This window comes from Thamnophis sirtalis, unplaced genomic scaffold (assembly GCF_051295495.1).
Source record: "Thamnophis sirtalis isolate CommonGarterSnake01/CBP01778 unplaced genomic scaffold, rThaSir2_p1.2 scaffold_5, whole genome shotgun sequence".
Classification (NCBI taxonomy): Eukaryota; Metazoa; Chordata; class Lepidosauria; order Squamata; family Natricidae; genus Thamnophis; species Thamnophis sirtalis.
This window is the reverse complement of record NW_028261385.1, coordinates 69,963,064-69,977,803: the sequence shown is the minus strand read 5'-3', so window position 1 is coordinate 69,977,803 and position 14,740 is coordinate 69,963,064. Positions and strand designations below refer to the sequence as shown.

General features: G+C 38.0%; 1 protein-coding gene across 1 annotated transcript in view; it reads right to left on the bottom strand.

Moving 5' to 3' along the window:
• ALDH1A1 (aldehyde dehydrogenase 1 family member A1) overlaps positions 1 to 13,456 on the bottom strand; it is a 59,272-nt gene extending 45,816 nt beyond the window's left edge. Inside the window, exons 1-2 of the mRNA XM_087715988.1 lie at positions 13,439 to 13,456; positions 5,992 to 6,065 (exon numbers count right to left, since the gene is read on the bottom strand). Of these exons, the coding sequence (XP_087572114.1) occupies positions 5,992 to 6,051 (60 nt within the window). The 5' untranslated portion in view covers positions 6,052 to 6,065; positions 13,439 to 13,456. The remainder of the gene's footprint in view (positions 1 to 5,991; positions 6,066 to 13,438) is intronic.
• Between the last annotated feature and the right edge of the window lie 1,284 nt (positions 13,457 to 14,740).

Sequence of the window (14,740 nt, the reverse complement as noted above, 5' to 3'; positions counted from 1 at the left end):
AAACTATTCCTCTTTTGTTGCTGCCTAAGTCTGAAAGATAACAATAGCACTTAGACTTATATACCGCTTTACAGTGGTATATAAGATATCATCTTATACAGATGGTATCATGGCTTACAGATACCATCATGGCTCAATGTCTTATTACTGTATAATCTCTCCAGCTGTTCTAGAATATCTTCTTTTGCCACCTCAGTTTTTATTAGTCAATCCAATTTGCTGCCCAATGATTTCAGGCTAGGATTATTATCGGTCCATTTTATATCTTCTGTAGCAAAGACATTATTCAAGGTTGTTGTTTTTTTTGCAATCTCTGTATTGTCCTTGAATATCCCCTTCATTTCTTTGTCATTTAGCAGCCCAACAACTTCCCAGACTGTTTTTCCTGCTTGAGTCAAATAAATGTGCATTTAAAAAAAAAACATTTTCCCTTGTGCTCCTCAAATATATTTTTCCTAATTTTTCTTTAAGACGCACAGCTGCTCATCCAAGAAGCTTCTTCTTGAAGTGAAATGTCTTAAAGAAAAATCAGAAAGTCCAATTGTCTTTAAAATAAAAGCACCTTTGGGACAACCGTGATCTGGAAGAATGAGAATCTCCATCAATGCCCTGTTTCATCTACTTTTCCTGATTTTGGCTGAATTCCTATTTCCCTAACTTTCCTAATTTTTTTTAGCTTCTCAGTCACAGAAACCCTGGCTGGTCTGAATATCCTTACTTCAAGCAGTTGCATTCACTTCTTGCAAGGCACAAGTGCATATCCCTTCTTTTGAAAGGTGGAAGACAGAACAACTAAGGTAGCAAGAATATCTACAGCTGTACTACACCTGTCTGAACTGGCCCTTTGCTCTGAATAAGCAAGAACAAGTCCTGGAAAGTATACGATGAGGTGTCATCTATAGTGTTTACTTTGCTAATTGTGGTTTTGGTTTCTCTCTGCAGCCTTATGAAACGTGGATATTCTCTTATGCAGTCTGTGAGTCATTGAGGATTTGAGGAAAAATGTTTAAGAAGAACTCGTAGCCTAAAATATTTAGTATTTAAAAGGTTCAATCCCAGATGGGTGGTTTTAAAAATATTCGGTATAACTTATACCAAGGTATTTCATTCTTTTTGATGGTTTCTTTATCCGATCCTTTCTTGAGGCCACAGATATGTACACGGGACACCATAATTCTTCTTGCTTTCATTGGTTGAGCTGATGTGATGTCACAGAAAGAAATCCTAGTAGACATTTCCCCTTGGAAAAGCCTTTAGCATAGCATAGCATAGGGTATATATAAATGTATTATGTGTGTTATATGACAGGAGGAAGAGCCGCAGCTTAGACAACAGTCACATACGGTAAATGAACCATGAGTCTGATAAGGTGTTGGAGTGGAGAAAGATTTCTAAAAAGAAACCTTCTCTAGCTTTGGGAAAAGTAGAAGTAAGGCATGAGTAAGGTATTTTCAGATGTGAATGTTTCTGTACTGTAACTTTGAAATAACGATAGTGTTAGTACTCATGGTTAGTGCTTCTTGCCCGGCTTACTAGGTAGACTAGGCAGGAAGCACAACCAGATGAGCTAATTCTACTTTATTGTAAAGCTATATTAAGAGAATCCTGCAAGTCTTAAAAAACAATTCTACCATTATCCCCTTTACAGCCCCAAAACTAGGGAGGGTGTTTTCTGAGCCTTTTCCTTTGCCCCAATTCCTGCTGTGGGCTCATCTTGACTTTCATTTGACCATACCTTTGGCTAGTTTCTTTGCCCTGCCTCCCAAGGTGATATAGCAAAGTGCACAGCCTCTATAGCAAAGCTCAGATTAATTTTGCCTCAATAAGTGTCCAAATATATAATCAGAATATGCGTCCATATGAAAAATAACACTGATTTGGTGTCAAAGAGAATCTTCTAAAAAAAAGCCATATCATGTACAAAAATGCACAGACTATTAAAGAGATTCTTATGAATTCATGCAAATCTAAATTATTACATACAGCATAAATGGATATAAAGAGGGAAACATGAGAACTGAGTAGAAGGGAAGGTGATAGGTTTGCTATTGTTTATTGCTTAAGAAAGAAAGATTGGACAATATTAAGCTAAAGCCCATGGGCCTTTGACTTTTCAACAGCTAATTAAACAGCTAACACTTCTATTTGCGTTTTGCTTTTCATGCTTATCTAATTAATATGTTTTTGTTACTTTCAATTTAGCTTCATAAAGGGTGACAAAGAAGTGCATTTTTCCCTCTTTGTGTGCATAGTTAATAATTGCGCAGTGTGCCGTGTGAAGCTATGAATGTGTTTGCAGAAGCTCTGAAACCGGAATACTAAGTAATGATGAGTAAGATTGGAAGCATTTCTTAAAATGAAAATTTGAAAAAGTTTTCATAGGATCGATGAGGTTAGGTAACCATTGCTAAAGTTCAAGCCACAACAGTAAAATATTTACTAGGGAAGAGATACCTTATCAACTCTTTTTATTACTTTGCACATCTGTGCACCAAAAGGCATACCATTCTTGAGGTTTTTGATTGACCTTTGGTATAAATTTGAGGCATGGAAGGAATGAAGGATAAAATCATTTTTATGAGTTACATGCGCTGGTGAATTCAGTGGAAATGATCAATTTGGATTTAAATTAAATTCTATTGATTTCATCAAGACTAGATCTAATACCATTTAGGTTAAGATTGAGGAGGTATTTGTGTCCGTCTGATAGTTGTTAAAATGTGAAGGTATAGTGTGGGTTTCTTTCATAAGAGTGATTTTCTTTTCATGAAAGCATCAGGTATTTATTGCTCATGCATTGAAGATTCACTTCCTGCATCTACCTGACCAGTACTTTAATTCAACCGAAAAAGGAATGAGATGAAGAATTAAAATGATTTGCTGATCCATGCATCTCTTCAACTGCTCTCTACCTATACTCAGGCCTCAAAAACCTGAAACTGATCTTGCAGAGCGAGAGACTAGTTAAAGTGTCCCAAAGGTGCTTTTTCAAGAAGCAACTGGACTTTCTGGAAATCCAGTTTGGCTCAATAAAATGGCTGAACACCTCATTTCTAAGAGCACCAATTTCTGAGATAATTTTAGGCTGTGATCCTTGAAACCACTGCTCTTAAATTTACTTTCTGAGTAAACAAATAGTAATTTTGTACACCTTTTGAGTGTTCATAGACTCAGTAAAATTGCTTTTGGGCATACATTAGTTTTTTCAGCTATAAAATAATATTCTTGAGTTAAGTGATTGTTTTTAGACTCTGGTATCACAGAGAACATTCTTCTAGATTTATAAGTATATAGTTGGCAACTCCAATCATCTCCATCCAGCTCATGGCTGTGCTGAGGGATGATTCGAGTTACGATCCAACACATCTAGACAGTAACTGATGACATATACTACATAACTATAACAGTATGCAGACTGTCCTTTTGGGATACTTTTTTGCCTTATGAGTGCCAGTACAAATAAAATAAGAATATAGCGGAAGACTTGGTCATAATATATTATCTTTTTATAGCTGTCAAATTAAATCAGGGCATTCAAAATTTTCTTACATTAAAAAAATAAAACCATCCTCTTCTATTTGATCCATTGTAGGATTCAAGTATTTTCCTGCAGGTTATGCACATCATTTAATTAAGGAAAAACCTTGTGAAATACATCAACAAGCTTCTCACAAAAAGTAAAATAACTAAGATGGGCTAGGACTGGCTTTAAGGTGGAGAGGCTGCCGTAATTTCATATTAATGAACAAATAGGTCAGTTCCCTTTTTTCCCAATTGCTTCAATGTGCCTTGATTTGATTTTTAAACCGGCCTTGTGAATGATTATATAACTGAGACACATTCCAGCCAAAGTTAAAGCATCTTCTTTATTTTTGTGAGAGTGTTACATCTGGATTTAATTTTCTACCACTAAAATCAACTGGACTTTAGAGTGTTCAACTTTGGTTTACATATACATTCCTGACTTGAGATAATCAGGAATGTATCAAATACACAGTTGTCCACTCCTTGCTTTCTTGCTTTAAAAGCAGCTTAACACGCAGTAAAAATTATCTCTTAACCTTTTCTCCAGATAAAGTTAAACAATCAAGCCTTATTGTATGTGCAAATGCATGCAATATTAGAAATTCTGATAGATCTAGATGGGAGCATTGGTTTCCTTCCAAGATCCTTCTATACTCGTGCTCAATAAAAATACAAAGAGACAACTAATAAACTTCTTGATGAGCCCATGCAAGAATCCAAACTTGAAGTGCAAACTGTACGTCAGAAAGTGCACCTGCCAGAAATTCTCTGAATCACTTTTAGCCCTTCACATCTGGATTTCTGCAGAGCCCTCCTTCTGGATTAGAGAGCTGTTCTTCACAATTTCTTCCCACCCCTCCAGATTCACCTAACAGTCTTTGAAAATTCAGGGGGTTCTGCTAGCTACCTAAAGTTGATGCAAAGTTATTTTGCATCAATCAGTCTTGTGCAAGAAAAACAGAGGGGCGGGGGGGGGGGGGAGAGAACTGGTTGAAAAGTTAACCAAAATAATATGTCATGTTTCCTCTTATCTGTTTCTGCATGAACAGAGAAAGAATTTACTAGATACTTGGGAGGCAGACTTGTTCATAGCAAAGTGCTTGACTGGATATGCAAGCTTGTCTTCAAGAATCTAAAGCAGTATTAATTTCTTAAAGAATGTCTTCCTTCTTCTAGGACATTGAGATTACATTGTTTTTCAAAACCTACTTCATTCTTAAGTCCCATGAATGATGAAACTCCTTCCTTCTGACTGGACATAGAAAAGATTGCGCCACACTATAATAGAAACCCACTCATTGGGAGAAGTTTCTGAGCATTAAAATACTTCTGCTGGAATGAAGCAACTACATAATGTGTTCTGCTGCATACGGCATAAGTCAAAGCCTTACGTAATATTATAAATCCATCTCCTATCAGAGAAATGCGATTGAATTACTCCCCGCTAGTTTAAATTCAGACTTCATAGCTCAACCAGTTTTTGGATCATGTTGCCAACAGTCACAGATAAGCTTCTTCAGCTTGACTGCAGTGGACTTAGCCAAACTTCATGTTTTCAGGCCCAATTAGCTCCACTTGAAGTAACATTCTGAATCTGAGCTTATTTGAGAACAGTGAATTGTTTTCCACTTCATGTAGCACCACAGTACAATCTGCCTACCTCTAGGTTTTCCAGTTTAACTGGGTGAAGAATAATTGATTACTTATTTGAATGTCATGGCTTTGTAATTCTGAGGTTGCTTTTCGCTTCCATGCACTTATTGTCCAGCTATATCTATATTCTTTGCAATTGATTTTGATAAAAAATACTTTTTCAAATATGCATTCATATATTCAAAACGCAAAATCACAGTCCAGCAAAATTTCCCTGATTGTTAATGTATTCTATTTTGTCTCCTTTCGCTGATCTGAGAAACGAAATCTTCTCTCTTAAGTTTTAGCCTGTTGTCACAACCCTCGGCTTAATGGACAGCTGTGGGATCACGGATATAATTTCTGCACCGTTTATTGTCAAACAATCACAACGTTCCAGAATTTTTACAGCTGCATTTACAGCTATGCTTATTCCATTTCATTCCTCCCCCTTAAGTTCTAGTGAGGCCCAGTGAGATTTATTAATATAAACATGGAGAGAAGTTCAGTCCAGCAGGGCACAGTTCCAAGAACTCACATGTAGTTTTTGCGCCTGTATTTAACATCAAACCTAAAACGCTTTTTTTGTTTTGTTGTTGTTGTTAATATAAATGCGGTTTCAACCTTGTTTCACTTCTCTGCGATACGTTCTTGGGCTAGAATGATTCAAGAGCTCTATCATCAGGCCAATAGATGACAGAGGAGAGCACTGGAATAAATCCACAAGTCACTTCTGATCTGAAGCCGAAGCAAGAATAGCAGCATGAACGAGGACATTCACAATTTGGGGATATCGTGGTTTGAATAAAGTTAGCCAGAATAAATAGAACTAACCTTAGTGTATTGAATCTTCAGATCACTGAGGGGTGCAGGCAAGGTCTTTGCAGCTGACATGGTTGGAGCGGTTCCTGCAACACAGGTGAAAGCAGGCTTTAGAAAAGTTCACTTATATTTGCCCTCTCTGAGTACTTAAGGTTTAATTGTGCCTTTTTTTATCTGAGCACGCTATAGTATATTTGCATGAAAGACTATGATTGGAGGATCCACCGCACAGCAAAGTGTGTGTGTGTGTGAGGGGGAAGTACAAAGAAAGTGTAACACTTAAGAAAGCAAGCTACGAGCTCAGGGGCAAAAATCGACATAATCTGCCCTCCCCAACAGTAGTTTATAGACTCATCCAAAGCATTCAATTGCGAAGGTCTGAAGTTATTTTAAAATGCACGTGTTTTTATTTAATCTTCCGTGTTTCCTTCTAACCGCGGCATGACGGAAGAATGTAATTCCCTTTTTTTTTGTGCAAAAACTGCAGAGATGAGAACTCTGGCCCATTAAAAATAGGAGTATCCCATAAGAGAAAAACAAAAACTCTCCAAGAAATAACTCTCTTTTCTCTCTGTTTTCGGAAATAAAACCAACATTTTTGCGGCACTTTGAAAATAATTGGATTTTTCTAGGACTTCGTTTCTCAACTTCAACAACTTTTAAGGTCTGTGCACTTCAACTTTCAGAATTCCCCCGACTTGACTGCGGGATTCTGGGAGTTGAAGCCCACTCCTTTTAAAAGTTGTTGAGGTTAAGAAAGACTGTTCTATGGCATAAAAATTTGTGGATCGAAGCCTATTATTTCAGGCAGCCGAAATTTGGTTTGTATGTTTGTGTTATTTTTACAGCAGCTCTGTGGGTTATTTTGGAGGTAGGACCGATAAGTTCAGAGTATTTAATTTCTGCTGAGTATAAACCATTGAGGTTAGCTGAATTGTACTTTTTTGTGGGTGACACTTCCACATAATTTTCTGGCATGAAAGAGAAGTGGTTTGCCACTTTTTCCTAGTAAGACAGTTGCACTCTAGCCTGCAACCCTAGACTGCCAGATGTCCTCATTTAAATCCTAAATTGGGCCAACTTCTGTTTGGCTTTCTAAATCAGCCATAATCAATTTGGAGTTAGCCAGCTGGCCTGAGAATTCTGGGACTTGAAATCTACACATCTTAAAGCTCTGAGAAAACTTAACAGCAAATCCTACCTCCCCACAAGAGTGTCCATATTTATATGTTAAATAAAAAATACAGCAAATGAAGTGTCCCGTCCCCCCCCCCCCCAACAAAGAAGATTAATGTAGAAAGGGATGTTCTGAGAACAAACATCTGCCTGGGGGAAAAAAGTAACATCACCTTTAGTAAGTTGTATGTGGGAAATTTTCCTTCCCTTCCCTTTCTTTTCCTTTTTTCTCCTCTCTCTCCTTTCCTTCCCCTCCCAAAACATAGTTCTATGGAGCTCACTCCATGCAGGGTGTGGCAGCTCGAAATATTATCAAGGCTTTATATGTTTAGCCTTGTCCTTAGCCCTTCTCATTTCAACACAACGATGCCTGGCCCAAAGTTGTTTTGCCTTCTGACACATCTGGCCTGCAGCCTTTTTCTTAAACATTTGGTCCGTAGGAAGTTATCACCTACCCCTCTCCTAGAAAAATGAAATATTCTAGGAAATATTAAAAAGGCAGAATATTGTATTTCCCTGGATGAGAAATAGAGAAACATTTTTTTTAGGCAGGAAGCAGACACACTCTTAATAGCCCCCACCCTCCTCAATAGCCCACAGCAGATGTCAGCAGTTAAAGAGATAAAGAGATAGCTAGGTCTATTCATAAGCAAGTGTCCTCATGAGGATCCAACAAAGATAGGATTAGCCCTCTACTCATCTAGCAATAGAACTCATCACATGGCACCTGGGGAGATTACATCACCCAGCAAGACTCAACTAAGTTTGGGACTGAGGACACTACACGGTTAGCCCTGCATGGCTCCATGGGAGTCTGACAACCAATCAGAACACATTTACATAAGAACAGGAAGCTCCAAGACAGGACCCAAGAGAGGGTATAAATCTCTCTCTCCTTCTTCCACCCATGTGCTTTTTCTTTTGTCCAAGATCTCAAACCATGTGGTCCTGTCCATCATTAAACCATCTTTTCAAGCAGCTTCCATGTTTCCAGTGTCTTTCTCCCCACTTGCAACTTATCCCAGATGGACATTTCTTCCAACAGGTCTTTACGCTATGCATTGTGTTAAAACAACCCCAATATTAACTGATTAGGAATCATTGCAACTTCTACTAAGGTTGTTGTTGTTGTTGTTGTTGTTGTTGTTGTTGTTGTTGTTACTTTTAAGAGGTTAAGCAAAGACTGAAATAATGGGAAACCTCCCTTCCTTCTGCAAACATCCATAGGTGTTTTGGAATCCAATCCACTTAGTGTGGACAAGAATAAATTAATTTTACCTGAATAGATGAATTATACAGAGCAGATATTAATGCAGAACAGTTAATTTCAACTTTAAGTAGCTTTATGAAGAATTAGTATCTATGTGAAGGCTGCTTAATTAGTAATAGGCCTTGCTATGTACTTGATGTTTTCCAATTTGATGTTTGCATCAAAGTTAATATGTCTACTTTATGAATTGACTATAAAATATAAAGACCACTAGATTTTATTGCACCAGCAACTTTATTGTGCAATAAATGTCGTAACTGTTTCCCAAACAAATGGAAAGACAATTTAAGAAAGGTGGATACGTCTACATGTGCTTGAAATGAATGGAATGTGGAAAAATTATTGTGGACTCAAATCCTATTGATTTTAAAGTCACTTAGACGCCTCTTTCCTTGATTTGTGCCCAATGGATACAATCCAAAGCATACAAAATGTTGTTAAAACATGTCATGGGAAAGGATTTATGCCTAATTGCATACATGGTGTTCACATACATTCTTTTGCTTGCAGAAAAGAACAGGGAAGTCTCTGTAAAACCAGACAGATGCAATTCTACTGAAATAATCAAATCACTGTTAATATGGTTATTTCAGATTGTTGGGTGCTACAACTACATAGTAATTGCAGTGATTGGCAATTGGGTTTTTTTTAATCCTCAAAGAATATGAGACACTTTTTGTGTCTCTGCAATATTTTACAGATAGTCATCGACTTATGACCAAAATTTCTGTTGCTAAGCAAAACAGTTGTGAAGTGCGTTTTGCCCCATTTTACGATCTTTCCTGACATGATTGTTAAATTAATCACTGTAGTTGTTAACTTAGTACTACGGGTTGTTAAGTGAATCTGTCTGCCCCATTTTCTTTGCTTGTCAGAAGATTGTAAAAGGGGATCACATTACCCTGAGACACTGCAACCATCATAAATACATGCCAGTTTCCAAGTTGTAAGTGTGAATAACGATCAAAAGTCACTTTTTTCAGAACTATTGTAACTTGGAATGGTCTCTAAATAATAGTTGTTAGTCAAGAACTACCTATAATCCCATTGGTGGTATGAGACATAGGCAAAGAATTTATCTGAGAATATTATTTTCAATGTGAGTTAAAGTCATATTAGTGCAGTGCCTCATATAGAAAGTCCATACAGAGAGTGGTAAGGACAGCCGAGAAAATTATAGGAAGCTAGCTTATAAGCACTATGTGCTTAGAGCTCAAAGCATTGTTAGAGACCCCACACACCCACTTTACGGTCTGTTTCTGTTGCTCCCCTTCAGGAGAAGGCTTCAAAATATTTCTAGCAGGACTACTAGATTCTGTAACAACTTTGTTCCCTATGCCATCCGCTTGGTAAACTTGTAAGATTCATTTTCCCGCCATATACAATTATACATCCGGACTAGACTGGGTTGTATATATATATATATATATATATATATATATATATATATATGCATATTTGTTTGTTTGTTTGTTTGTCTGTCATATATATGTAGTGTATATTGGAGGTGGTGACCCTTTGAGAGCGGTATATAACAAAAATTCATTTTAATGTATGCCGATTAGTGTACATTTAAAGAGACAATAAAGTTATCCTAACAAGTGCCCCAGGAGGTTGATTAAAAACAAGGTGACCAGCAGATGTGACAAATTGTACATGTTTAGAAATAGATGTGGCTACTGCATCTATTTACTTCTTTTATTTATATATTAATTTCCTATCTTTCTCTCAATGACATTGTGTACTTTTGTTTGTTCTCCAATCCACGTGTGGATCTTTCTATCTTCTTGTAATGCCGAGCATGTAATGCCCCTCCATCATAACCGATGAAGCTTCTTGGATGAAAAGTGAAACGTTTTCTTCTTCCTCCTCAAGGAAAAAAACACTCAGTTGCCTTTTGAAGAAAAAAGCACCTTTAAGACAACTATGACCTGGATGGTTGAGAATCTCCATAGACATCAGCTTCTGAAACCTTTTGCTAAGACTTAGCTCTCCAGGGACGTCGTGGCTCAGTGGCTAAGATGCTGAGCTTGTTGATCAGAAGGTTGGCAGTTCAGCGGTTCGAATCCCTAGTGCCACGTAATGGAGTGAGCTTCCGTTACTTCTCCCAGCTTCTGCCAACCTAGCAGTTTTAAAGCACATAAAAAATGCAAGAAAAATAGGAACCACTTTGATGGGAAGGTAACAGCGCTCTGTGTGCCTTCAGTGTTTAGTCATGCCAGCCACATGACCACGGAGACATGCTGATTCTTTGGCTTAGAAACGGAGATGACTACTGCCCTTAGAGCCGGAAACGACTGGCATGCATGTGCGGGGGAACCTTTACCTTAGCTCTTCAGAAAACTCTAATGAAGGAAAAAGAAACTGACTAACAGTAAGAAGGATGGACTCTGTGGAAGTCCTGAAACACCAGATTAGGGACAGATCATCCTGGAGAAAATCAATCTATATTTTGTGGTCACTAAGTCTGGATACAAACCTGATGCCACTTAATCAAATCATGGTTAATTATGTATTTATGCACGCAGCCCTCCATCCTGGTTCATCACATAAGATTCCATTTAACACTTAAGAACTATTTTTTCAACGGATATAGTAAAATTGATCTCAGAAAACAATCCAAATTATACAAATAAACTAAAGATGTTATGCAAATTCAAATGAAACATTCTAACCCCACAGCCGTCTAAATTAGGTATCAGGTCAACTATTTAAATTAAAAGATGATGCAGAATAGCCCTCCTCATTGGTACTAAAAAAAGCATAGCACATTTCCAATAAGGAATTCTTATACAGTAGTAAGTGTTTAGTAGAAGATCTTAAGATATAGGCAACCTGGTATGGGAAGAGGTGCTTTTTCAAATATTTGTGCTCCAAAGACATTTAAATCCAGGTGTTCGCAGTAATTTGAAATAGCTTTTAATTTTGACTGCCATTATTTCTAGAGATATATATTCTGGATCTGATAATTCATGCACTATTAATTACAAGCCAATGTTGTCCTTAAAGTCAATTGAGAATCTTCAGCACATACAGAATTCAATAGCTATAATTTTATCTATTTTACTAGATTAGTTCATGTCATTTTGGTTTATAAATCAACCAACCAAGCAACCAACTAACCAACCAACCAACCAACCAACCAGAACCACTGATTCATAGCAACAACACAGAATTGACGATAATTTCCAGGTTATTAATCTGTGGATCATCAACTGTTTACATCTAAATGTTCTGCATCCTAAAAACTTTCATTTTCTTCAGATTCAAATTCAGTTCTTTGGCTTTCATTTCAGTGTTTCCAAAACTAAATTAGTCACTAATAATAGTTAATTGCGGGTTTCTTAAAGTAGACCACTTAGTGATAATCTATGTGAAAGCAGAATGTCACAGAGACAGTGCTTTAGAGTAAAAGAAGGTGAGCTTCAAAATACCCCTACATAAATCTTCAAAGTGCAAGTTATTTACTTTTTTTGTGTGTGGCGGGGAAGGTTGTTTAAAAAGTTTTGGGTTGTACGGTCCTTGGTGCTCTCTGAATTCAGTGATTTTCTTGCAGGCATTTCTGCACTGATATTACCTAGTTCGGTAATGAAACATCTGCAAGAAAACCACCAAGCTCAGAGAGCATCTTTCATTTCAACCTGAGCTACAAATATTCTCTTCTAATGTTTCACATGACGCAGCATGGTTTTGAAGAGGAAAATTTAAAAAAGAAAAGTTTTTGCACTGCAAACCTCCCAAAATGGCCTGTTTTTCACAAAAACGGCCCCGGTTTTTTTAAAAAAGGGCATGAATAGCCCTTAGAAGACTTGTAGAGTGCTCCTGGGGGCTGGGGGGCAAAAACAGGCTGTTTTTCGCTCATTTCTGCCCTCCCCAGGCCCCAAGAGCTCTCTGAAAGCTCCTATAAGCTATGCACGGCCATTTTGGTGAAGGGGCGGAGTTTCAGGAGGCAAAAAATGCTGTATTCAGTGTATAAGATGCACCCATATTTTCAGCCTCTTTTTTGAGGGAAAAAGGTGCGTCTTAAAAATATGGTGTGTATATATATATTTGACAATAGGGTTGTCAAGACATTGACAAAGGCATGGCAGGCCCTTCCACCAAAGTTGCTAGCCTGAACACTGAATGCTGCCTACATCCCCATGATCATATGAGGACATGTTGGAAGACAGGGAGAGTCATTAAGTGAATTCATTCATCCAGTAATCTAAGTGAGAGAATAACAACACCTGCTTGTGACATCATAATGCATCTCAGGTACTTGCATCAGATGCAGCTACTAAAGTGCATCTTTTGAGCAATGAGGTCAGGATGCACATGCCAACTTTTTGACTTCATTGTAGCTTGTTAAATATTGATAGCCTTATGTGACTATCACTGGTGGGTATTGAGTAAGAATAATGCAAACAGCTAATCAACATACCTAAGAGACACCAAGCTAAGAATGATAATACAGGTAGGCCTTGATTTATAACCATTCCTTTAATGACCATTTGAAGGTACAATGGCTCTGAAAAAAGTGACTTATGACCAGTCATTCCACTTATCATCACAGCATCCTCAGATTTCCATCAGTGTTCCCCAACCTTTCTGGCAGACTGGCGGAGACAGTGGCATTGGTGGCAGGAGTGGGAAAAGGGGATGATTTTGTATGTGTGTGCCGCTTTCACATGCGGGCAAACATGGATAAGTACTGGACCACCAATTCTGTGACCTGGTTCGAACGGGCTGTGGCTTGTCATTGGGCCACGGACCTGGGGTTGAAGACCCCTACGTTACATGATCCAAAACCAGGTGCTTGGCAATTGGCATATTCTTACAATAGCTGCAGCATCCCAGAGTCAGGTGATTGTCATTTGCAACTTCTCAGCCAGCTTCTGGCCATCAAAATCGATGGGGGAAGCCAGATTCGCCTAACGACCACATGACATACTGAATCGCTGCAGTGATTCGCTTAACCACTGTAGCAAAAAAAAAAACAAAAGCTCATAAAATTGAGCAGGATTTGCTTACCAATCGCCTTGCTTAGCAGTGGAAATTCTAGCCCCAGTTGTGATCGTACGTTGAGGATTACCTGTGTAGGCAAATGATCATTACTTACTTTATTTTTGTAAAATAGAAGATAAAGCCTGTTGTATTTCAAATTCTGGCAAAAATAAAGTCCACTCAGTGTCAGTATTAATCAGCAGCAGCACATTGTACCTTAAGGATCTATGGATTGACTACAGACCTTTGGTTTAAAAAAAGTGCTGTTTTGATTTGCATATAAAACCATATATACTTATAAAACCTATATGGTACAACACCAAAGAACTTGCAGGAGTTTTTTTTCTTTAACCATAATTGACATATCCAGATAGCCATCTTCCAATACTTCGGGGGCTGTCACAGGGATAAGGGGATTGACTTATTCTCCTAAGTGCATGAAGGCAGGACAAGAAGCAACAGGTGGAAGCTCATTAAAGGGACATCCTGGAACTAAGGAGAATTTTTCTGACCGCGAGAACAATTTTCCAATGGAATAGCTTATATCCTGGAGTTGTGGGTGCTTTTATCGCTGGAGGTTTTCACGAAAAAAATGGGCAACCATTTGTCTGGGGTGGAATAAGGATTCCTGCCTTGGGCAGGGGGTTAGACTAGAAGACCTCCAAGCAGGGGTGAAATTCAGCAGATTTTGACATGTTCTGGAGAACCGGTAGCAGAAATTTTGAGTAGTTTGGAGAACTGGCAAATGCCACCTCTGTCTGGCCCCAGAGTGGGGTGGGAATGGAGATTTTGCAGTATTCTTTCCCTGTGACTCCCACCAAGCCACACCCACAGAACCACTAGTAAAAAAAAGTTGCATTTCACCACTGCCTCCAAGGTTCCTTCCAACCCTACTATTCTGTGATTTATGCAGCATTTCAGTTAGATCAAAGGGTCCCAGATGAGGAGATAATGTTTTCTGTAAGGAATCAACATTATAGAATAGAATAACAGAGTTGTAAGGGACCTTGGAGGTCTTCTAGTCCAACCCCCTACTTATGGAAGACCTTGCTTTGGGATGTACGTTGAGGCTTCCAGAGACCGCTAAAGACAGAATTTTGTGGTTGATGCTCATCCTTAATGTATTCGCAATATATAAATTCTTGGCTACTTCTGAGTTTATGTGGAAGTTTGAATATTTAATTTTAAAGCTATTGGGGAAGTTATATTAAATAAAGCTTTAATGAAACTTTATATTTGCCATGATTCATTGTGGATGTTTTACCTATGCTTACTGCTATCAGTGGTTTATGTTTTATATAGGTTGTTAGCCACCTTGAATCTACACAA